The sequence below is a fragment of the Punica granatum genome, chromosome 1 (genome assembly GCF_007655135.1).
Source record: "Punica granatum isolate Tunisia-2019 chromosome 1, ASM765513v2, whole genome shotgun sequence".
Taxonomy (NCBI): Eukaryota; Viridiplantae; Streptophyta; class Magnoliopsida; order Myrtales; family Lythraceae; genus Punica; species Punica granatum.
The window spans coordinates 6,177,842-6,202,468 of NC_045127.1; the positions used below are offsets into that span (position 1 = coordinate 6,177,842).

Here is a 24,627-nt window from a genome sequence, read left to right on the forward strand (position 1 = left end):
TTTTAATTTTATTTTAATAAGGCTTGGCTTTGAGAATGGGCTAAATTCGTAGGATTGGACTTTTTTTCTTTAAAAATAGCCAAACAGACCAATATATCAGCAGACTTGGTAAACTCAATCGCATGACCTAAAGGCGTAAACTCGCAAGAGTTTACGAGTTAATTCGATAGTCCACAAAGCCTATGGCAGTTTCCAATTCCATAGCGAATTGACTCGGTAGCGTGACCTAAAGACGTGAGCTTGTAAGGGTTTAAGGGTTAATTCGAGAGTTTAAGGCTAGAAACATGATCATCGAATCACGACGGGTGAAGTGCATCTCATGTTTAGCAACCTATTAGCCTGACCTTGATCGGTCAATGAATGGACTCGGAAAACTTCGGATTCCTAAGATGCAGCTTGCACACCCTCTTGTTCTAGAATTATTGAACCAATCTATGGGCAAGGTCAATTAGACAGCACCCACAAATTGTAAAAGCAAAAATCCCATTAAACGAGTCTTCAATTTATGACGTCCGGTTTTTGGGCCGGCACTCAGCATTTCCCGTGGGATCCCTTCCCCGGGCCGACCAGCAAAAACATCTGCGCCATATAAAAGCCCAAAAAAAGACTCTGTTTTTTTTTTTTTTCCCTGTTTGCCACTGCCATGTTTTTTTTTTTGGTTGAATTCGTGAATTTTCTAATTTTTCAGGTTCGGAGAGTTTCTTGAATTTTCACTTCCATCAGAAGAAAAGGAAGAAGGAATTACAGACAACCGCGAACGCTCCACCTCTTATCCATCACCAATGCTTAGCGACCTTTGATAGGCCGAGAATCAGCCACACAAACTCCAAAACTGAGACATATCGCCAGACAACATGCTTCTTCCTCTCTCTGTATCCTCCACCATTTGCACTCTCGCCCTAGGCTACTTCCTCTGCAGCTCTCTCTCTTCCTCCTTCCTCTGCTACTGACATTTCGTCCCGCCACCTTTTTGTGGAAAGTCCTGAGAGAGCTCTCCAGTCAGTAGGTAAATGTTGTCCACTCATTAATTTGATCATCCAGTCAAATTTCTCAGGTGCGTTTCTTGTAAAATCATCAAGAACCCAATTTTCCTGCTCTGTTGCTCGTGTCAGCTGAGGGATTCTGTTGCTGGGTAGCTTCAGTTTTTGCGGTTCCTTAAAGGGTGTGAGATGGGTTTGGGGAATTGCTAGGTTATCAGCTCTGTCAGTGGAAGGTTTCACATGGTGATGATACTCGTGGGGAGCATACAGGGAGGAAGAATGGTTTCTTTAGCTCCCGTGGCATCTACTGTTGGTCTTTGCAGTAGCTCGGGAACAGTATCGGGCTCTTCGGAAGCCTCCTTTTCGCTTGTCAGGAGGGTCTCTCTGTTGAAGGGCAGATGCTGCAGAGATCCCAAGAGATGGCATTGTAAATACTCAGTCACTACAACAACTGATTTCATTGAGCATACCAATGCTCTCTCGCTTGATTCCAGTGATAATTACCGTGGGAATAGAGGTGATGATACTGGAATTGAGCTTAAGGCCGCGCCAAAGCCGGTGCTTAAACCGTCGGGTCCCAAGAACAATTCGGTACCATGGGACCCTTCAGGGGCTGGTGGAGATTCCAAGGGCGGTGGGTCAGACGATGAGGAGGAGAGGAACAAAGTCATTGAGTCGCTTGATGAGGTTTTGGAGAAGGCGGAGAAACTAGAGACATCTGAGAGGGAGGGTGGAACCGTGAATGTACAGAAACCGACCAATACGAGTAGTAATTCAAGAAGCGTTGGAGTTGTAAATTCAGCTGGAGGGAAGAAGGCTAAGACACTGAAGAGTGTCTGGCGCAAAGGAGACACTGTATCAACTGTACAGAAGGTAAAGGTTGTACAGGATCCTCCTACTAATAAACTTGAAGTAGCAGATAAAAAAACGGGCAGAGGAGGAACTGCGGAGATGCAGCCTCATGCCCCTTCCATGCCTGCTGCTCAGCCTCCACTGAGGCCACAGCCGAAATTAATGGCAAAGCCCTCTGTGGCTCCTCCTCCGCCGAGGAAACCGGTCATCTTGAAGGATGTAAGAGCAGCTGCCAAGCCGGCTGTTGTTGATGAAGAGAATGGGGCTGTAAAATCGAAGGAGAGAAAGCCTATTTTGATTGATAAATTTGCTCCTAAGAAGCCAATCGTTGACCCTTTAATTGCTCAGGCAGTTTTGGCCCCGACTAAGCCTGGGAAGGGGCCTCCTCCTGGAAAATTTAAGGATGAGTACCATAGTAAGAAGAATGCTTCTGCTGGTGGGTTCCGCAGGAGAAAGGCTGACAATGATGATGTGGAAATTCCTGATGAGGAGGCCTCAGATCTCAGCATCAGCATTCCTGGTGCAGCCACAGCTAGGAAAGGTAGGAAGTGGAGCAAAGCAAGTAGGAAAGCTGCAAGGCTACAGGCTGCAAAAGATGCAGCTCCTGTGAAAGTTGAGATTTTAGAGGTTGGGGAGAAGGGAATGCTTGTAGAGGAGTTGGCCTATAACTTGGCTATTAGTGAAGGGGAAATTCTTGGAAATTTATATTCGAAGGGCATTAAGCCTGATGGGGTGCAAACTCTCGACAAGGACATGGTGAAGATGGTTTGCAGAGAGTATGGAGTAGAAGTCATAGAGGCTGATCCTCTTAAGGTGAATGAGATGGCAAGAAAGAAGGAAATTCTCGATGAAGATGATTTGGATAAGCTACAAGACCGGCCACCCGTAATTACCATCATGGGTCATGTCGACCATGGCAAGGTAAATTTAAGACTTACCATGAATTTTAATGTTCTGTTGGTTCCGTATCTTTTTCTGTTTTTTGAGAGCTTCAACTGTCAGATTTATTGCTCACTGTGCTCGGTTTATGTTTTCAGACGACCCTTTTGGATTACATTCGCAAGAGCAGGGTATGAGTGATTACTAATCTATTTCTATATTTACTTCTGTAAAAAAAATTATTCATATTTTTGAATAGAAATTCAGAGAAACCATTTTGCGTTATAACACTAATTAACATGCTAAAGTGAATTATCAGAATTACCTTATGAGTTGTGTTTGTGCAGGTGGCTGCATCAGAAGCAGGTGGGATAACTCAAGGCATTGGAGCTTACAAAGTGCTAGTACCTGTGGATGGCAAATCACAAGCTTGTGTCTTTCTTGATACTCCTGGACATGAGGTTTCTGATGCACTTCTGCCACATTGTTGTTAGATTGAGATTTCAAACATCAGTCACTATATTTTTTTTTTTGTGTCAATTCCGAGTTGGATGGAATAAATTAGAAGGTTCAAAGAACGTCCTTAATATAGTTTCCTAAGAGTAATTGGTATCTGAATGTACGTACTTCCATTTGTATCAAATGAGATATATCTGTATCTTCCTTCAACAGGCATTTGGAGCAATGAGGGCTCGGGGAGCAAGAGTGACAGATATTGCTATAATTGTAGTGGCAGCAGATGATGGGATCCTCCCTCAAACAAATGAGGCCATTGCTCATGCAAAAGCTGCTGGAGTACCAATTGTGATTGCTATCAACAAGGTTACTAGTAAAAAATCTTGTACCCCTTTAATTTGACTAATTAGAAGCTAATTTACCGATGATAAAACCTATTTGTGCTATTACAGATCGATAAAGATGGAGCTAATCCAGAAAGGGTGATGCAACAGCTCTCTTCAATTGGGTTGATGCCAGAAGATTGGGGTGGTGACATCCCTATGGTTCAGGTGCTTTATCACATTGGCCTTTTTAAATTTTTAGCTGTTGAAGTGCTTGAAAGTTTTCAAGACTTAATTAGGGAGGAGGAAGAAAGAGAGGATCTGAGTCATCTGAAGCATCTATTTGGTTACATAGTTGGTGTTAAAACCCTTCTTCAAATGCCTCAGCTCTCTTTGTTCTCACTTCTTCTTCCCCTTGTTTTTTCTCTATACTAAAACTACTACTTACTTTGTTAAGTCCTATCAAGTACCCCTTGAGATTTGATAACTTTAGCTGATTCTTCGCACTGTGTCACACTGCTTTATGTCCCATGACAGATCAGTGCCTTGAAAGGAGAGAACATAGATGACCTGCTCGAAACCATTATGCTTGTTGCTGAGGTAGGTGAAAAGTTTGGTGCATCATTGTCGGGCCTTTACATGGTTATGATGCTAGTTGTTTTCTACCAGTCATATAGAAAAAAATAAAAAATAAAAAATTTACAACTGCTCTACAATTTCCTGTCTATGGTTTCTTCTTCTGTGGCTGCTACTATGTTCTAACCCAATTTCCCATTTTCCTGCATGAAGTTGCAAGAGCTGAAGGCCAATCCGGACAGAAACGCAAAAGGAACAGTTATTGAGGCTGGTGTTGATAAAAAGAAAGGGGCAGTGGCTACATTTATTGTCCAAAATGGCACCCTCAGAAAAGGGGATGTTGTTGTCTGTGGAGAAGCTTTTGGGAAGGTTAGTGAATAGGAAGTCAACCTGTCAGCACCAGGACTCCTTGGAAGCTCATTTTTTTTCCCATCTCTAATTGAAATTTTTTATGGCTTTGGTCAGGTTAGGGCATTATTTGATGACAGTGGAAAACAGGTCAATGAAGCTGGACCCTCGTTACCTGTACAGGTTTGAGTCTCATCATCCCTTTATCTCATGAATCTTTGACCCTTATAAGAACAAGATCATTTTGTTCAATTTTCCTATGAACTCGCTTTCTCTATCTCATGGTGTTGTCAAAATCAATTTTGCTAAGTTATTGAGAATCGATGGTTTAATAGTTTGGTTGTCGCAGGTTACTGGATTGAGTAACGTTCCACGTGCTGGTGATGAGTTTGAAGTTGTCAATTCCATCGATGTAGCACGTGAAAAGGCTGAGTTACGTGCCGAGACACTGAGAAACGAGCGAATATCAGCCAAGGCAGGGGATGGAAAAGTCACCCTTTCTTCCCTAGCTTCTGCAGTTTCTTCCAGAAAACTTCCTGGTCTAGACTTGCACCAGCTCAATATTATTATGAAGGTCGACGTCCAGGTGGGCATTACCTTTTCCACATTGATGGACTGAAACATCTACTTGGTCCGGCAAGATCTATCATAAATCTTAGGTGTGAATCTGCCATATAGTGGGAAACAGAAATATTAGAATTGAAACTGTAAGTAGAATGCCCCCAGCACTTCACATGCGTGTGGGATCTGCTCTTTCGTTCTGCATATCAGGGGAATTTTGGGAATTCTGTGAGAGAGAAATGAACGATGTGGAAAGTCAGAAGTAACACTAACTGGTAAAATTTAGTAAAACTCTGCTGATGTAAGACACTTTCTAATTTGAAAATTTTAATCTTGTGCAGGGATCTATTGAGGCTGTGAGACAAGCCCTCGAAGTACTCCCACAAGATAACGTTACCTTGAAGTTCCTCCTGCAGGCACCGGGGGATGTCAGTACAAGCGATGTAGATCTTGCCTCTGCAAGTAAGGCCATCATTTTTGGGTTTAATGTGAAGGTACCTGGCAGTGTGAAAAGCTACGCGGACAACAAAGGGGTGGAAATTCGTCTCTACAGAGTCATATATGAATTGATCGATGATGTTCGTAATGCAATGGAAGGACTTCTGGATCCTTTTGAGGTTAATTTTCATCCCAGCACAGCATCTAATTGTCTTTCAACTTATTCTCAGTATATTAGTGTACACCTGTTAAGTAGAGCATGACTGATTCGGCGCTTACAAGTCAACCAGAAGGAAGGAATCCCAATTGAGGAAGAGCTTGTGTGCTGACAACTTACCTCTCTCTCATGCTCTGAATTAACAGGAACAAGAACCTATTGGATTTGCTGAGGTACGAGCGACATTCAGCAGTGGAAGTGGACGCGTTGCTGGGTGCATGGTTACAGAGGGAAAAGTTGTGAAAGGCTGTGGTATTCGTGTTGTTCGAAAGGGGAAGCCTGTTTATGTGGGCACTTTGGATTCTCTCCGGCGGGTTAAAGAAATGGTGAAGGAGGTAAATAAGTTTCAAGTCTCTCTCCTAGATCTTATGTATTTAGAAGATTCTGATAACAAGTCATCAGAGATGTTAGTTTTGTACATTCGGGTTCAATCTGCAAAGTTCTTTTCAGTTCCAGTATTTCACGTTCTGCAGCTCATTCGCCAATGCCAATCCTTCGAACGACATATTAGTGTTTTTTAGAGATTCTTTGTACCTTCTACTTTTAATCCATGATTAACAATGTTGTTCTGTCAATTTTTGCGCAGGTAAATGCTGGTCTAGATTGTGGGATTGGGATGGAAGACTACGACGACTTTGAAGAAGGAGACATTCTCGAGGCCTTTGACACGTTTCAGAAGAGGCGAACTCTCGAAGAGGCCTCTGCTTCAATGGCCGCCGCATTGCAAGGAGTCGGCGTCAACCTATAAGTAAAGATTGCACAAAAATTCATCATCAAATCGATCTTCTTTTGTGTTCGTTTACAAGCCGGGTGTTCTGCGAGCGCAGCCATGAACAACAGCCCGAAAAGATCCTCAACATTCTCGGCAGGTGATGAGGAAACAATCTAACCGTTGGAGACGCACACTTCGTGGGGCTGCTGAGAATACTGTACCTGTCAATTGTTCTTTCTGTGCTATTACACTGTATATAATAATTCTTACTTCAGAGATTTATTTCTGCCTTTTGTTGTAAAGAGGATGCAATGTTTACTGTAACTCCTCGAAATTCAGGGCAGAGATGTCTGTGTAACGACTCGGAGAAAATCTTAAAGGATCCGTGAAATTCTTCCGAGGTTTTGAGCTATCGGCAACTATGTGTCCAGTTAGTTAGTCTGAAACCTCTTATTTTCTTCGGGTATACGAAAGGGTTTAGAAGGTTCATGGCCCTGTCTGCCTGCGGACAAGTTAATGACCCATCGACAAATCTAGCCATGATATGCAATCTACAGTATTCGTGAGTTGAAGCCTACATCCTCCAGCTTAAACGCATTGAGGCTCGATGGCAATGGTAAAGAGATTCAAGGTATTAACAAACTTTCGGTTATCAAAGAATAAGGGGTCTCGACATTGCCGATCTCGGTTCTTGAACTAGAGGTTAGGTGACTAATACCTCAAAAATTGAACTAGCACCTTTACATTTCGATACAACATTTTCTTTTTCCTCTATGGGTACGCAATGGGGCCGAAACCCGACAGGAAAATTGAGAAATACAGAAACGGGTTAAGGAAGTCCCAAAGATATTGGCCCGATTTTGGAATTTCGGGAGACCCGATTGACAAACGACCGGGCGGGTCCAGACTTTCAAATTTCAAAAAAGACAGGAACGGTCGCCTTTACCTTCGAACGACATCAACGGCCTTCTCCTCTCACAGCTTCACCTTCCATTTCTGGTTTCTTCGTCTTCGTCATCTTCTTCGTATCTCTCCCTAAAGAAAGCAGAAAGGAAGTTTAAAATCAGTCAATCGAAATCATCAATCCTCCTTTTTTGCTCTGTTGCTTTTGATTGTTCATAATTCAAACAGTCCCCCCTTTTACCGATGGAAGATCATCATCAGTGGCATGACCCACTTCTCCTCACTGACGCAATCTCTTCCCAGCAACAGCCCTGCCCCTGTAAGATTCCCCCCCACGGTTAGATTTTTAACCTGTTGTAACGAGTTATTGAAAACCCAGGATTTGTGATACACTGCGTTTTCTTGGTTCAATTGTCGCAGACAATTCAAGCTCTTCCTTACCGAGCTCGAGCAAGTTGGAGATGGCGAATCTTGATTCGCCTTGCAATCCGGATTCCGGTAATTTCTTGGGAACCGCTTTTTCTTGAATTGCCTTATGATGCAACTGTATTAGCTGAAATGGGGTACCTTTGATGAGCTGTCTTTCGGTGTATAGACATTGCTTGGAGAAATCAGAGCTTAGAAGCTGATGAGATGGAAAGTCCAGGTGATCCACTGGCGAAGAATGCTATTCATGGTATAAATATTCGATCTTTACGCCTATCAACTCGAGAAGTTCATGAACTCCTCTTCTTCTGAGATGGGATTTTGTACCAGAAAGGGAAAAACAATGATTTTGAGCTCCATTACAGGTCACTCGATGTTGGGGTTTTCACTGACTTCTCCTGACCTAGTGATCTGTGCTGGCTCACCCGATGTGCCTGGTAAAAGCAGTAGAGACTCTACTGAAAAGAAGTGTCTCCAGAAAATGGAGCCTGCTGTCGAGCTTTCTCTGGATAATGGCATCAAAGGGTCATCCGAGAACAAGAGAAATCGCGATCACTTAGCCGTGAGATTTTCGACAGCCTGCCCAACACTTACTCAAGTTTTGTCTCCTGGGAGTTCCTTTGAGCTTCTCCCACCAACAGTTGTTGAGGACAAGGACAGTTCCTTGATGCCAGAAGTAATGATTATAAAAGAAACCCGAGCTGGTGCAATTTTATTGGGATTGGTTTTTAATTTTAGAAGAAGTTGGCACTAATTTTTTGGTTTGGTTGCTCATCACTTGATTGAAGGATGATAATGGGGATAGCGAGTTTGAAGGAGATACTGACGAGCTCGTGAGAAACTACAAGAGCCAGAAAAGGGAACTGATCAAGACAAGGAAAGCAGTGGAAGAGCTAAAGAAAGAGAACCAGCTTAAGACTAGAGAGTGCCAGGAGGCACTGAGGTCTCTACAGGAGCTCCAGAGTGAGCTCATGCGGAAATCGATGCACGTCGGTTCTCTGGGTACGAAAATTCGTTACTTTCTTGGTCTTAATAAGAATATTTTTCGTGATCATTTCTGAACATATACTTCTGTTCCAATTTGAGACAGCCTTTGCCATTGAAGGGCAGGTGAAAGAGAAGAGTAGGTGGTTTTCGTCTCTGAGAGACTTGACAAGAAAATTGAAGGTAACTATATCTCTGCTTAAGTACGTTGTTTCTGGTATCAGTGATTTGATTAAATTGCATCAGTGAGAAAGTTGTACTTGACAGATTATGAAAATGGAACAAATAAAGCTCTCCAAGGAGGCCGCAGCATATAAAAAATGTGTGGAAGATGTTAGCATTATAAGCTCCACCATTCAATCCAAAAGTAAGTTGACATCTACCTCTGCTTTTTACACTGAAGCATATATTTTAATATGTAGACCAATATATTCATGAATTTTTCCGGTTACAGTGAATGAGCAAGAAGAGTTACACAAGGATCTTACGGTCAAGTTTGTAGAAGGAGCTAAGCGGCGGAAAGAACTATATAACAAGGTTCTGGAGTTGAAAGGTGAATGTAGCTCGTTGATCTGTTCGTATCATATAATTGTCTGATCAAAAGATTAAAGAAAAAAGAATCATAACTACTATAAAAACCTTCAACCTTTGAATTCACGCTGCAGGAAACATCAGGGTGTTTTGCCGGTGTAGGCCTCTTAATGAGCAAGAAGTCACAGCAGAAGCTCCAATGGCAGTTGATTTTGAGTCTTCGAGCGACGGTGACCTGACTGTTAAGTCTAATGGGGCTTTTAGAAAGACCTATAAGTTTGATGCTGTCTTTGGGCCCCAAGCAGACCAAGGTAAAGAAAGAAATCGAGAAATCCACTGTGAAACTTTTGTTTCAGGTAGAAAGTAGAAATAGATGAGTCATTTTCCTTCCTTTGTGTCTATGCAGCTGATGTTTTCAAAGATACGGCTCCATTTGCAACATCAGTACTTGATGGGTACAATGTCTGCATATTCGCTTATGGCCAAACTGGGACAGGAAAGACTTACACGATGGAAGGGACTGAGGAGGCTCGTGGAGTTAACTACAGTACCCTTGAGGAGCTCTTTCACATAATTAAAGAGAGGGAACAGATTTATCAATATGATATTACTGTCAGCGTACTGGAAGTCTACAATGAACAGATAAGAGATTTGCTCGCCTCCGGAACACAATCAGGTCCCCCAGCCAAAAGGTAAAAAGTTTTCTGAATGTGTGCTCCAAAAGCACACTTACCAAAGTGCCAACCTGCTGCATTAACGAGGCTTCAAATTTTCCTGTGTATTTGGATGCCCAAGGAAAGAAACCTAATATCAAGGTATTTTCCTTGAATTTCCCAAGGAATTAGTAAAGGGATAAACTGGTGCTATTCTAAGGAGGGTAATGAATGTTCATAGCCTCTTCTCTTTTCCTCCCTTTTCCCCACTCGCACCAATATACTTGGCTCTTTAATGCAATATTTCTTTTGGACTAATAGTATTATCAAACTTTAAGTAGGTAAAAGCCATTTTTCTGGGCCTGAGATAAAGGAAGCAGGGGTGATGGAATGCATCACATGCATCTCTTCAGCAAGCATTTCCAGTTTTTTTATTCCACTGTTGAGGAAACTGGAAAATAACTCACAGAAAATGGGATGACTTTCCTGATTCAACACATGGAAAAGAGAAAGCCAGCACCTTTTGTTGTTTGCAAACAAGTAGTGATTTAATATTATTAAGTAGCTAAGTTTTGTTTTCCTAGGCTTGAGATAAGGCAATCGGGTGAAGGAACTCATCATGTTCCTGGACTCACAGAAGCACATGTAAACAACATGAACGAAGTTTGGGAAGTTCTGCAAACTGGGAGCAATGCGAGAGCTATTGGCTCGACTAATTCAAATGAGCATAGCAGTCGGTCCCACTGGTTCGTAGATCTAATACTTGTCCATTCATTTGTTATATCGGGTTTAGAGCTTGTAGCAACCATAATTAATAAGTGTACTGAGTGCTCTTCCTCTTTTTGTTTGGTCACTTTTCTTGTAGCATACACTGTGTGATGGTGAAAGGAGAGAACCTTTTGAATGGAGAATGCACAAAAAGCAAGTTATGGCTTGTGGATTTAGCAGGAAGTGAGAGAATTGCAAAGACAGAAGTACAAGGAGAAAGGCTCAAAGAGACTCAAAATATCAATAGATCTTTGTCTGCACTTGGAGATGTTATATCGGCTCTTGCTACAAAAAGCCCGCACATCCCTTTCAGGTTACTGCAGACAATCTCATAGTCACATCTATTCGAATCAAGTTTTGCCGGTGGAAAGCGCTATACATTTGTTTGTACAAAAACTTCGAATATTTATGCTGGAATAGTTTTTTTTTTTAACGCTGGAATAGATATTAATATTTATTCTGATCCCATTTTTTCGTTTGTGAAGGAACTCCAAACTCACCCACTTGCTCCAAGACTCTCTAGGTACGTTTCGCTTCATGTTTGAGAAAATGTCAAATTTTGAGCATGAGGTATATGACCTGAGGATGGTTTATCTATTTATCAGGAGGAGATTCGAAGGCCCTCATGTTTGTGCAAATTAGTCCTAACGAAAATGACATAAGTGAGACAATATGCTCGCTTAACTTTGCTAGCAGAGTGAAAGGAGTGGAGTTGGGTTCAGCTAAGAAGCAGCTGGACACTGCAGAGTTAGTAAAGTATAAGCAAATGGTAAGTACATTAGCGATAAACTTGTAGTTGTTTAATCAATTCCTTCCTCTCATTTGTTTGTTTATTTCGTAAATATTGGGTGCACCTTTTAGTTTGAGAAAGCGAAACAAGATCTAAAGATCAAGGACATGCAAATGAAGAAGATGGAGGAAACAGTCCAGTCTCTGGATCTGAAAGTTAAAGACAGAGATCTTAAAGCCAAGAACCTGCAGGAAAAGGTAATAAGACGACAGTGCTATATATGAATAGTTATAACATAATTTAGCCTCAGTTTTGATTGTTTCACATGACCGTGTGAAAACGTCTTCAAATTGGTTTTTTCATAATTTATTTTAAAGAAAGCAAACACTGGTTTTCATGCTGTCGTCGAAAAACAATATGCAAACCACTATTGGATTATTACCGCCTTTTTGCTTCGTTTTCAAGCATAATGAAAGCAGAAATTTTTTTCTACAACTACAACTATGACTTTTGCAGGTGAAAGAGCTCGAAGCCCAACTTCTTGTGGAGAGAAAGCTAGCAAGACAGCATGTGGACACGAAGATAGCAGAGCAACACCAGCAAATGAAATTGCAGGACGAGCAAAACGTCGCAATGGTAAGGCCTCCACTCATGAGCCGCCAGCCCAGCAGCCTCAAGGACCCTCCGACTCCGAGTCTTGCTTGGCCCCTCATGGAAAATAATAATGGCTCGAAACCTCTCTTAGATGGCTTTCCAAAGTATACTGATGTTGCAGAGAAGGAAAATAACCCGGTTTGGTTGGAACAGCCATTGATCCCGAAGAGGACGGGGAGAGCATCTCTATGCCCAATAGCGAGAGCAAACCCATTAGGTCCGGCTCCTAGAAGGATTTCAATGATCCCTTTACCCACTGCCTCGGGCCTGAAATCAGGCCCACGTGATCTTACACCTTTACCATTACAGCCAATATCATTCCCTGAGAAGGACGAAGAGGAGGTGGGAGGTTATGATCCTAGTTGCTTGCCTGACAAGATTCCTACAGATAGCCCGAGAGGGACAAAGAGCGGAGTTAAGAAGCTCAGCAACATACTGAGACGAAGCATCCACAGGAAAATGAAGTCTCCTATGCAGATCAGGAGAGGTGGTGTCAACGTTGGAATGGAGAGGGTTCGTGTTTCGATTGGAAGCAGAGGGAGGATTGCTGCTCACAAGGCATTGCTAGGAAATGGAAAAGCTGCTCGGGCAAAGGAATTACAGCAAAAACAGAGCCAGAAGGAAAAGGAGAGGGGTTGGAATATTGGAACTGGTAGAACTCTTATTTAGGTTCTGTGAATGCAGGTGTTTTAGACTTTGGAGGGAGATAATTATTTGTGTGGACTCTCTCCCCTCTTTTATTTATTTATTATTTCTTTTTTTTTCCTTTCGGCTTCTGTGATGATGTTTGTCATCCAAGTTCCGAAGAGGGCTAAACTCGAACTGAGCTGGTGATTATTCTATGTACATAGTGACCGATTCAAGATTGGTGATTGAATGAAAATGTTCTTGTTCTCAATGGTCGAACTTTGTTTCAATGTCAATTTGTCACTAAAGGTTACTGACTCGATAATGTAAAGGCAAGGCAATCATTCCCAAGCGTCTTATTATTGAGCAATCGGTAACACAATCAGATTTGTGTTTGGGCTATATTAGGATTGCAGTAGCAGTAGTTAGTATACAAACTTGTACAAGCGACAGAAAAAATTGAGGCAGCAAACCAACATCAGTTATCATTTAATCACTAGCACGAGTGCAATCCCTCTCTGCTTCCATCAGAGATTGCGAGGCGAGACGTCAATATGCAGCTTCTCAAAATTCTGGAATAAGTGAATGACTCTACTAGCATAGAAGCTCTTCAAGTCGCACCCATGAAAAGAATGACTCAATCGATATGCTTCGCAATAGATCAGGATCAGGGAGTGTGAGTCCATAGAATAAATCCTTAGCCAAGCCAGTTTAATTTTATTTTTCAGCCTCATGATCCTTCCAATTGAAACAATGTAGGTTCCAACGCTTTCAATTCTTGGGAGCACATAAAAGCTGAATAATGGTACTTATTCTCCTGATAACCCCGAGCCAAGACTCTGTACAAGGCTATGTTTGGAATAACACCCATCTTAATCATATCAGCGTGCAACATCATCACATCTCTCATGTGTGCAACTTCTGAGTGACCCGGTAATATTACAGAATAGGTCAAGGCATCAGGGACTATGCCGCGGGATCTCATATCGGAGAAGATCTTAGATGCTTTAAAAATTCGGCCATCAAAGCTTAACCCCTGAATCAGAGCTGTGTAGACAACAGGGTTCTGGGAGCCAGAGTCAGGCCCAGCGTGGTCTGCGTTAATTTCCTCTAAGAACAGTCTGAGCGCGTCTCCAGTCCTTCCATCCTTGATAAGCCCATCAATCAAACAACTAAGTGTGAAAACATTTGGGGTCAGGCCTGATTCCCGCATCCGCCTGTGAAGCATGAGGGCTTCTTTTACATTTCCCTGTTTGCAATGCCCGTTGATCAGGGCTGTGTAAGTGACCACATCAGGTGGAATTCCTTTGATCACCATTTCTGTAAATAAGCTCATAGCAGCTTCCATGTTCCTTTTCTTGCAATAACCATCAATTAGTGCTCCAAAGGTGATGGCATTAGGCTCCATGCCTTTTTCCGTCATAGTTGAGCAAATCTCTAATGCTTTCTCCATCTTTCCTTCTTTAGCATAAGCATCGATCATGGTGTTGTATGTCACAAGACTGGCAACAACTCCATCTTTCTCCATTCTTTGAAATGCACTAATTGCTTCTTCTAGTCTACCAGCATCACAGAGGCCCTTGATCAGAATACTGTAAGTGAACATATCTGGTGAAATCTTGAACTTCCCCATCTCCAAATGCAAAGCCATGGCTTCCTGTAGATTCCCTCGCTTAAAGTGGCCATCAATCAGACTGTTGTATAAAAACACGTTAGGGGTCACACCAGACTTTACCATGCAAGCAAACAAACTTCTAGAAGCCGTCATTTCTCCGACTTTACAGAGGGCATCTATCAGAATACCGAATGTAACAACATCTGGGGATAAACCATCGCCAAGCATTTCATGGTACATAAACATGACACGTTTAACATCAACCACTTTGCAGTACCCGTCGATGAGGGTATTGTAAGTGTACAAATTAGGGAAGACACCCACTTCCCGCATTCTTTGGAACATCTTAGTGGCCTCCTCCATCTGACCCGAACTACATAAATTCTGAATCAGAATTGTGTAAGTCACAACATTAGGATCAATTCCTGCACTAACCATCTCATCAAACAATTTCTGCGCTTTTGTATTATCACCCCGATGGCAGCATGCATTTATCATAATACTGTAAGTGGCAACATTGGGACACAACCCAAGCGAAAGCATTCCTTCATAAACTTCCCATACTGAATCCACCTGATCTAGTCTCACCAATCCAGCCAAGAGCACATTGCAAGCATGTTCAACGGGCAAAAACCCAATCTTTCTATACACCCACAAGGCTTCATCAACAAGACCCAGCTCACAAAGTGCAATTATCAGCACGCTAAAGACATCGGAACTAAATTTACCCGAACTTTCAACTTTCCTGAGTGCCTTGTACACGGACTGACAGACCCTTGGAGGGCTTCTTGATCTCAAGAGGTTCTCAATGAGGCATTTCATCAAGCATCTTGCCTCTCTGTACTTTCTGGCCGACGTTAACACATGAATTATAGCTGAATAGGTCTTCGGGCTCTTCGTCCTGGAACTGACGGTCCCTGAAACTGAATTGAAGACCTCGAGCGCTTCTCTTGCTGTATTGCAGTTCAGTATGCTATCAGCAATACTTGAAGCTGAAGATGGGGATTGTAGCGGTGATGTCGAAGCAGATTTCGCGGAAATCAAAGGTTTCAGGGCAAAACAAAACCTGGGTTTCGATCGTACGAGCTTCAACATTACTCTGCTCTGGCGATTTCTAGCATTTCATCAGGAATCCGACCTGACCGAAGGTTCCCAATTGAACAAAGGAGAATGTGCCGTGAAAGGATTGGCGCCAAGTCCAACCCCTTCTTCTTCAAATCTATTGGGCCGAAAATGGACCTCACACCGAAATGACATGGGCCCTAAAGCCCAATATATATTTGAGGCTCTCCAATTGGGCCTAGGCCCCACAAGCATTTTTTTTAACGAGGAATATCCATGTTTAGCTTGACTAATTTCACAGTTAATAAGAATACCCTTCAAGTTCATGAGACAGGTATGTCGGACCACATGAACCATTATTATAATATATAAAAATCGAGATGCAAAACGTGAGAGCTCCATTCGATAACTCTCAACTCCTGGTAAGATTTTTTCAGTTACTTGTATCGATCCATTTAATAACCCTTAATTCCACGTGAATTGACTAGTTAAATGAACTTATTCTATATATTATTCAACGAATGTTACAAATTTTTCTAGATTATTTGCATGGAGTAATATATAATTAGTTTTTTTGAAAACATAAAATTTTCCTCAAAAATCGGAAAGAACTCTTCGAAAGACGTAATATTATTCAAGTTCAATGTGCTAAATTCTCTATAAATACCCCCGTAAAGTTCATTTTATCCATGGTCTTTCTATTGATTACTATGCTTCTTTTTTTACACCCCCTGAACGATATCTCCACTTTAATAAGAACTTATATGTTAGAGGATTACAGTCTCTATCATTATATTGTTCGTTCTATATATCTAGAGTACGTATTTGTTTATTCTTACTTTGATTTTACTCATGTGGCTGTCTTTTTCTGTTTTTATATGTATTTTTATTTATAAACATACGTGTGGATTTTCTATTTTTGTTAAAAAAGATTTTTAAAAAACTACCGCGCAATGCCATGGATAAATTAATATTTTATTATTTTATTTTTTATGATGTAATATTTATAAAACCAAATATAATTTACAAAAATTGTTTTGAAATTTTAAACCCAAGCGTCGGATGGGTGAATTAATTTAAAAAAGTCAAGTCACATATTGTTACAATAGAGATAAGGAGAGAAAGTTGATTTGACTGAACCAGTTATATATGGAAATAGAGTATTCAAAATTTCCTTTTTTTTTAAACCAAAATTTCCCACTTTTTTTTTAAAGAAAATTCATGAATGTCTGTGTTAGGCAAGAGCGGACAGTTAGTAACTGAAATAACTATAACAAGAGAATTAAATAATAACAAGTTGAGGGCATCAACTTCTGCATAATTTGCCCCCCTCTCTCTCCCATCAAAAGCATCTTATCAAATAATTTCTTTGTCTTTTTGACATATCTTTCAATTTTTATCCAATTTGGTGGGTCACCAGACAAGCAGAAGCTGAAGCTGCCAACTGTCATATTAATTGTCTTCACCCATCGAGCTCTTATTTCCCCTTTCTTTAGTTGTGAGTTTTCATTAAGTGGGCATCTTTCAGTTGAAGCTTATAATTTTTTTTATTTTAAAAAAAATTATAGTAAAGAAATAGATGTTAAAAATATAAGAAAATGATAGGAAAAGTTTTTGCGATAGGTAATGATAGGAAAAGTTGGACCCACAACAAAATCATATCTAAAAATTTCTTAATTTCAATGAAGGGCAATATGTCATTATATCATAATTCTTCTTCTTTGAACTCTTTGAAACATGTAACTTACAATACGCTATTCTCTTTGAAGATTATAATTAGGAATTTTAGTATTGGTGGCCTTTCAGATCATGTTTTGGCCCTCTCTCCATTAATTAATATAAAATAGCAGCAATTTTTTGGGATCTAAGTTAATGATTAGGGAGTTTGTAAGGATGGTAAGTAAATAAAATAGTAAGGGAAAATAATCAATAGGGTAGCTGATTATTGCATGTGGGGGTGTGTTGAGGTTTATGAATAAAGGCTATTTTGGGGAAACACTAAAAAATACAATTTCTTGGTGAGTGATAAGGGCTTAATGATTAGGGCTGAAGCTTTGTTTGTGCATTCAATTGATTGGCATCAACATGAGAGTGGGCACATACACCGTATCCACATAGGAGAACATGAATGATAGGGGGAGCATGTTTTGTTCATTTCTTGTATTAGGGTTTGTTCAATGCATGGGGAAGACATTATCCCAAATAATATGTGGCTTGATTAGCATTTTTAAAATGGCATGCGCCTAATCCCAATGCTAATTTTCTGTAGAAGCAAAAGTTTATCCCTAAAGACTCGCTTCATGGAATGCAATGATCGTATCACATGCCCGAATCATGAGTACGATGAATATCAGGGGTTGATACAATGTTCTTGCAATTTTTCATCACATGCAACATGACCAAATTATAGTGTCCGAGTGATTGAATGATTTACAAGCACTGCTCTAATTCTTGGGGCACCGTCGAGCGCCTATAGATGACGTAAGTCTCGTCTGAAGTCCTGTCTGTGGTTGGTGCGAAATAAGGACCTTTTGCCGTCTAATATGATGGGCCCAGAGTTGGATCGGTCCATGATTTTGAGTGGGCCTAGATTTGTGAAAGGGCCTATTCGATGCAAACATCACACATGGCAAGATATATATATATTTATTTATTTATTTTTCCTGGGTAAGACATCTTAGGACAGAGATGGTGCCATGTCTAAGTCTAACCTTAATATAAGAGAAATCGATCGGAACGTTTTTAATACAGACAGGCTGTTGTCACGTGCTTTTATGTGACGCTATAGCCCCTCGAGTTGACCGGTTCTCGATGTCCAACAAGACCAAGTCGTGTAAATTTCATATTCCTAAGGGATTTTGCATCAACTTTAGACACTAGAAATCTCGACAAAATCCTGATAAATTTCAATAGTCTTTTTAGATATATGCGCGTTATGTACTTCAATGCTCTTGTTCGACAGGCTTGCACGGCTTGATTGAAGCAAGTCGGAAACCCGGTGCAAAGTAAATTCCTCTTGTCGTGTGGCAAGGCCTTTTTGCTTCATGTGGGCGTATGATATTCGAGATTGAATTCGTCCCCATAGAGAATTCAACACCATTATTATTCAACTAATTTTAGTGTGATATATATTTTCTCGGCAAAATACTATGATCATATTATTCTCTTCGTGGAAAATGAGAAATATGATTCCCAAAACACAGAGAATCACATTCACCGCATAACTTATCATGTGAGATAATGTATACAAATGCCGCTAATACATCTATACGTAATGAATAAAATCAAAAGGGCCACAGTGCAGTGGTCTATGTACTTGCTTTTAAATCAAAAAATATTTAAAATTTTCTCGTCAATAGTATTATTCGTATCTTTTTATTTAGCTCCTCATTATCAATATTCCTATAATTGAGAATTAAAACCTCATCTCTTCCTGTAGTGAAGAGACTTGAAATCCACTTGAAAAACCTCGTGACTAAGTCTAAGAAGATGTTTAAATGAGAATTAGCCTCAATCAACAAATTAAGAATATTTTGTGATGCCTCCAAAGGAAAAAAAAACAATCATCCCTTCATAATATATATATATATATATATATATATAACTATCTTCTTTTGGCTAAACATAGTTTTTTGTTTTTTTTTTTGCTGACCAAGGGTGTTCGAGCTTTCGTCCGACTAATCCCCGGGGTTTCATGAACTCCTGATGATGCATGTAGCGGGTAATCATGACAAAGGCACTCCATTGGCTCCAAGGGCTTTCGGACCCCAGCATAAATTTCCTATGAATAATATTTGAAATGATTCGATGCACTCATATTAAATATGTATAAATTTACACACGACTAGGTGATTCATAGAATTCATGTGATATTTTTGCTATGTTCAACTCCGTGATATTCGAAACCGGAGACAGAATCCGAAGCAAATGAAATCGAGATGACCAACATAAATATAGCACAGTATCAATGCTGAATAGCAAGTGGTAAGCATTTTCTCAGCACATGCTCATTACTCCTAGTTGACGCAATAATTTTTTTTTTTAAAAAAGGAAGCAAGCAATAGTAAAACATATATTCTGAAAGCAAAACATTTTTTTATTCTTTAAAGAAAAAGAAATTTTTTGTACTTTTGGTATCTTTCCATGTAGAACCAGTCGAAGGAAGACCTGATTGATTATTATAATTAGAGTAAACATGCAATTTGCTGCCCGACTTTCCAGGTTGCATTACTTGGTTTTTTGAATAATTTTTTGCATCAATCGAGTCTTCGAATTTTTCATTTTGCATCAATTTGGTCATAATTACATCATTTAGATCCCTCAGTTTGTAAAATTGCATCAATTTGATCATTGAGTTATATCAATTTGATCTTTTGTCACATCATTTAGGTCTTCCAAGGCATTTTGTTAACTATAAGTGTTGACACCGTTAAATAAGGTTATTGGTACATCAATTTGATCCAACGTTACATCAAATAGTCCTTTCTTTATTTTTCTTTTTCTTTTTCTCCTTTTCCACCTGAAAAATCCTACAAATAAAAATGACTTAAAACGGCGACGTTTAATATAATAAATTTCAAACTAAAAAAAAAGAGAGAAGACCAACAGTAATTCATTTTCCTCTTCCTCCAGTTCTCCCAGAATTTCATAAAGCCCATGGCCTCCATTGCTAATACGGCCTCTTCTAGAGCCCTCAATCTCCTTCTTCCTCCAGAAACCATACCCTATCCTCCCCCCAATCCCCCGGATGCAAACCCTGTAACTTTCCAAACAGAGGGACCTCTATGATGTAACGAGGATCAAATTAATGCAAAATAAAAAAGTCGAGGACTCAATTGATGCAAAAAAATAGTCAGGGACTTAGAGAGGCAACCTGCCAAAGTTAGGGATCAAATTGCATATTTACTCTTATAATTATTATTATGCCAATAAAAGTGCACAATCCTTTTCTTTTGTCGGTGGAAAGGGATATATTTTATTAATTAGCAAATACAATATGCATTAATTGATCACATAATACTATCAATCCTAACCCAGCCATGACGCTATTGGAGTCTATCCCGGGCATGACACTACCGTGTTTGTCCCGGCTATAGAACTACTGGGTAACAACATACCCTTTATTACAACACCAACAAGGACAACTAGCCGTACATCGTGCAAAAACCGATCACAACCACAAGATACCGTGCAAATTATACTTGATAACATATCTTTCAAGACTAATCAAACACATAGACAAACTGAACAACTAAGAAGTTCCTCTAAAATAGAATCGAATACAACCACGGCATCGGACTACGTTGGTAAATCATCGACGGTGAACGTCCAAGAGGCCAAAATTCTTAACTTGGGGCGGGGAGGAGAAAGTGGGGACCATCAAGGTACATCAAGGGGTGACATTGACTTGTGGTCTTCTACAAGGCTCACAATGAAAATCTTTTCGAAGGTTCGTTTGTCCCTATCTCACCCAGCCTTACATATCTTTTATTTCCCCTCTCACTTTCTTTCTTCAATTAATCTTTCCGATCTAATTCACCGTGACATCTCGATAATCTGTTTTAAATCGCATTGATTTTAGGTGGCAACTTCCTTTTATTGAAAATGAATTTTCTTTTCAAAGCTGAAATTTCTGTGAGAATGAATGCATTGAAAAACTTATCTTGCTGACTTATATATTATATATATCCAACTTTCGTTTTCCAATTCCTTTCGATAAACTGTGTCTTTCACGCGAGTTGATTACTTTTGAATCCATTATGAGAATATTGGTCAATCTTTCGCGCACACATTATCAAATATATTTATGTTCAGAAAAAATTGGAGAAGTTTAATATCGAAACATTTAAAGCCCATAGTACATGTATAGCATGTGAAATAACATGGTGCATCTGCAATATTGTTCTTTTTTTTTAAAAAAAAATTCATTTATAAGCAAGAATACTAAGAAATGTTGGGTTTTAAAAACTGGATAAATACTTATAATTATTATAACAAAAAAAATACACACACAAAAACACTAGGGGCCCTAAAAGAGTGGGCAGAACCCATCTCCCAGATTCGAGAAAAAGACATAAATAATTATGGCTCTCTCTGCATTATTAGCATTACCCGATTGGTTAAGGAAGGTGAGGGCATTATTGATTATTTTTCTATTAACAAATATATTAAATATTATCATATAATTATTAATAGCAGCCAATTTTTAGTCAGTAATTATTTAATAGACGAGATAATAATTTATATAATGCTTAATATAAATATTATACTGAAATTTGATAAGAATTCACATAAATGAATTGGCGACAACGTAGGGCCAGTGCTGAGCACGAGGCAGACAGAATCCTCTTCCCTTCCACGTGGGCCCCGATCTTTGTGGATGAGGGCCCTATTGGCCCATCACATGGGTCCATGTCGTCCATAATTTCCTCAATTTAATTTTGCTAATTAGTAATTACCCACCCAAAATTGCAATTCTCACATGTAAATAACCCAAAAAATAAGTTTTGTTGCTCCAAAGCTCATATTTTGATATTTTATTCGAGGTTGGCCTAATAATCAAGCGGCTTGGCTATGGCTCGTACCCACCGAGAATTGGAATTTCCACTTGAACAGTCATACCCAAAATTATACGAATTATGTATCTTAGACCATGCTTAGTATGAATAATAATAAATTCAAACATAACATAATAGAATTGGTAGACATAATGCAACTGTTTTAAACAGTCGTCATCTCATTCCGTTCCCGTTTTCGTCATCTTTTACCAAACATGCACTTGGAGCATTCGAGAGAATCTCTTCGAAGATAGAAATATGCTAAATGTCTCGGCTATGAGGAAAAGAAATTACTAGAAACTAAGCAAACATGCGCTGAGATAGTAAGATACTTATTGCTAATGAGTCTTCGTTGTGTATAACCTTGAAAAGTTGAAAAGTTCAAAATGAATCATGGCAAATAACTATATTTCATTAGAAAAACATTTATTTAAAATAAAAAATTTAACATTTTGAAATTTATTAAATAGTATAATGAAAATATTTAAAAACTCATAATTTTTAATTTATTAATAATTTACAAATAATTTGTATTGGCACTTTATTTTTTCGTAACTTTTGACATGAACTAAGTTATTATATTAAAATCAAAATTTAAGAATAGTAATATGCAAGGGGAAAATATGCTTTATATTATTTGCTCTTAAGAAAAAGTAAAAATAATGAGAAGAATCTGTTATTTCTTCATTAGGAAGAATCACAACCATATTGATCAAATCATTATTTTATGTTAGCTGGTACCAAAAAAAATATAAATTAGTATATGAATTGAACATTTATCAATAAAAAGAAAATTGAAAATTTTAATTTAAAGCCGTATCAGTATTTTCTAATAGTAAAATTAGTCACATACCACTACTAATATTTTTTCTATTTATAATGAAGTGCAAACCCAGCTAATGAGCCCTATAAAATAATAGGTAGCATACATATTATTATCCAAATTTTTAATTAAAAATTTGAAATTGTACTTTGAAAAAATCTTCGGATTTCATATACAAAAAGTATTATTAAAATATTTTGTTGGTAACTAGATTTTTTGAAGAGATATGTATTCAAAATTAAAATTGAAAGAGTTCGTAAGTAGTTAAAATTAAAAAAATTAAAAAATAGTAGATTTATTTGTGTACAAGAAAATTATAGATAAATAGAAGGCAGGCTCGTGCATGTTTACAATACTTAAATAAAATTCGTAATAAAAAATATGTTGAAATAAAAAAAATATACGATAGATATATTCATCTTATTGGATTAAATTTATTTGAATAATTAAAATTTGGGAATATATTTTATATCTTAGCACATCCTATCAATTATATTTATTTGCAAAATTTACACATATTATCGATAACTGTATCTTACTAGATTATATTTGTTTGGATAATTCAAAAAATATTAGGAAGATTAATACATCTGAATTATACTTATTTGTAAAATTAAAATTTCAAATAATTAGAAATTTTGAAAAAAAGAAGAAAAAAAGCAGAAAATTTCAAATAGCCAACCAAGAATTCTGGAGTAATTAGATCAGGCAAACCTCAGCTCCACTTTCATATATATATATATATATAAAATGTTCCTAATTAATTCAGGCAAATCATGAAGCAACGACTTCCTCGTGTTACTTTTTTTGTTTTTTGTAGCTTCATAATCTTTTACTAGATTCAATCCAGAGAAAGCCATTCACTTTAATCATTTTCATCCCATTTTCGTCACTAAATTGCGTATCATTGACTTAGAACTTTATTAGTTAGAATGAGTCAAGGTTGGCCGGAGAGACAATGGGGATAAGCTAGATTAAATGATACATCTCATCATCATGGACTATGAATTTCTGTTTCGCATTGTACATTTATTTAAATAACTTTATTACATAATCTAGATAAGAATATTATGCACATTCTACATGTTAATTCATTATTTTGCTCCGCTAGAAGAAATTTTTTGACTCCATCTTTGTTCACGAGCGGCCGGTTATTGGCCTTTGAATTAATACTTGGCGATAGGCTCAGAGTGATCCAATCCAAGTCATGTCCAAGTTTTACGCATTCATTAAATTTCATGGACAAGTCAGGTCCGTTTGCATTCATTAAATTTCATGGAAAGTAATTTAATCACTAGTAATCTTCTTGAACATTGGGGACTTTAAATTTATATATTTTTATTATTTTACGCAAAATATATTTTAAAAATGCAATGAAATGATGATTGAAGTATTTTCAGTTGATTTTCTATAAATATGAAGGGTAAATTGCACTGGTGGTCCAAAATGTTTTACAAATGTTTCATTATGGTCCAAAAAGTTTTTTTCGCTACATGGTAGTACAAAATGTTTCAAAGTTGTTTCATGATAGTACAAACCGTCAATTAGCCCTAACGCCGTTAACATTTTGCTGACGTGACGAGTCCTATGTGTCACTTTTGTTACGTGGAACCAATCATAGTGCGCCACGTCATTTAAGAGAAAATAAAATTTTAAAAAGTCCAAAAAAATTTAAAAAATACAAAAAAAGAGTAAAAATTTTGAAAAAAAAATAAAAATATATATTTTAAAATTTTGAAAATTTTAAAATTATTTTTTAAAAATTAAAAATTTAATTTTTTTTTTAAAAAATACAAAAAATAATTAAAAAAAATACAAAAAAGAGTAAAAAGAGTAAAAATTTAGAAAAAAAATAAAAAATTATTTTAAAATTTTGAAAATTTTAAAATTTTTTTAAAAATTTTAAAAATTTAATTTTTTTAAAAAATTTTAAAAAAATTTTAATTTAATAT

At 38.2% G+C, this 24,627-nt stretch overlaps 3 protein-coding genes across 4 annotated transcripts; 2 read left to right on the forward strand and 1 right to left on the reverse strand.

The window, feature by feature from the left end:
• Nucleotides 1-729: 729 nt before the first annotated feature.
• LOC116208553 (translation initiation factor IF-2, chloroplastic) lies at nt 730-6,770 on the forward strand. Of its 2 annotated transcripts, XM_031542062.1 has the most exons (13): nt 730-1,006; nt 1,113-2,753; nt 2,870-2,902; nt 3,059-3,172; nt 3,384-3,533; nt 3,620-3,718; nt 4,028-4,090; nt 4,280-4,435; nt 4,532-4,597; nt 4,764-5,000; nt 5,317-5,592; nt 5,777-5,965; nt 6,217-6,770. In XM_031542062.1, exons 2-13 carry the CDS (start codon nt 1,221-1,223, stop codon nt 6,376-6,378), a joined length of 3,078 nt encoding a protein of 1,025 aa, XP_031397922.1. In that variant the 5' UTR covers nt 730-1,006; nt 1,113-1,220; the 3' UTR covers nt 6,379-6,770. The 2 variants fall into 2 exon arrangements, with proteins under 2 accessions (XP_031397922.1, XP_031397913.1); XM_031542053.1 differs by having other exon boundaries at nt 730-2,753.
• Nucleotides 6,771-7,292: 522 nt separating this feature from the next.
• On the forward strand, nt 7,293-12,897 carry LOC116192146 (kinesin-like protein KIN-14Q). The gene is made up of 16 exons (XM_031520602.1): nt 7,293-7,564; nt 7,666-7,743; nt 7,841-7,921; nt 8,037-8,347; nt 8,460-8,673; nt 8,762-8,838; nt 8,923-9,022; nt 9,110-9,208; nt 9,321-9,497; nt 9,593-9,878; nt 10,424-10,585; nt 10,705-10,920; nt 11,093-11,130; nt 11,213-11,376; nt 11,469-11,594; nt 11,854-12,897. The coding sequence occupies exons 1-16, from the start codon at nt 7,489-7,491 to the stop codon at nt 12,658-12,660; spliced, it is 3,012 nt and encodes a 1,003-aa protein (XP_031376462.1). The 5' UTR covers nt 7,293-7,488; the 3' UTR covers nt 12,661-12,897.
• Nucleotides 12,898-12,945: 48 nt separating this feature from the next.
• Nucleotides 12,946-15,439, reverse strand: LOC116192147 (pentatricopeptide repeat-containing protein At5g61400). Its single transcript, XM_031520603.1, has one exon. It carries the CDS (start codon nt 15,326-15,328, stop codon nt 13,349-13,351), a length of 1,980 nt encoding a protein of 659 aa, XP_031376463.1. The 5' UTR covers nt 15,329-15,439; the 3' UTR covers nt 12,946-13,348.
• Nucleotides 15,440-24,627: the final 9,188 nt, after the last annotated feature.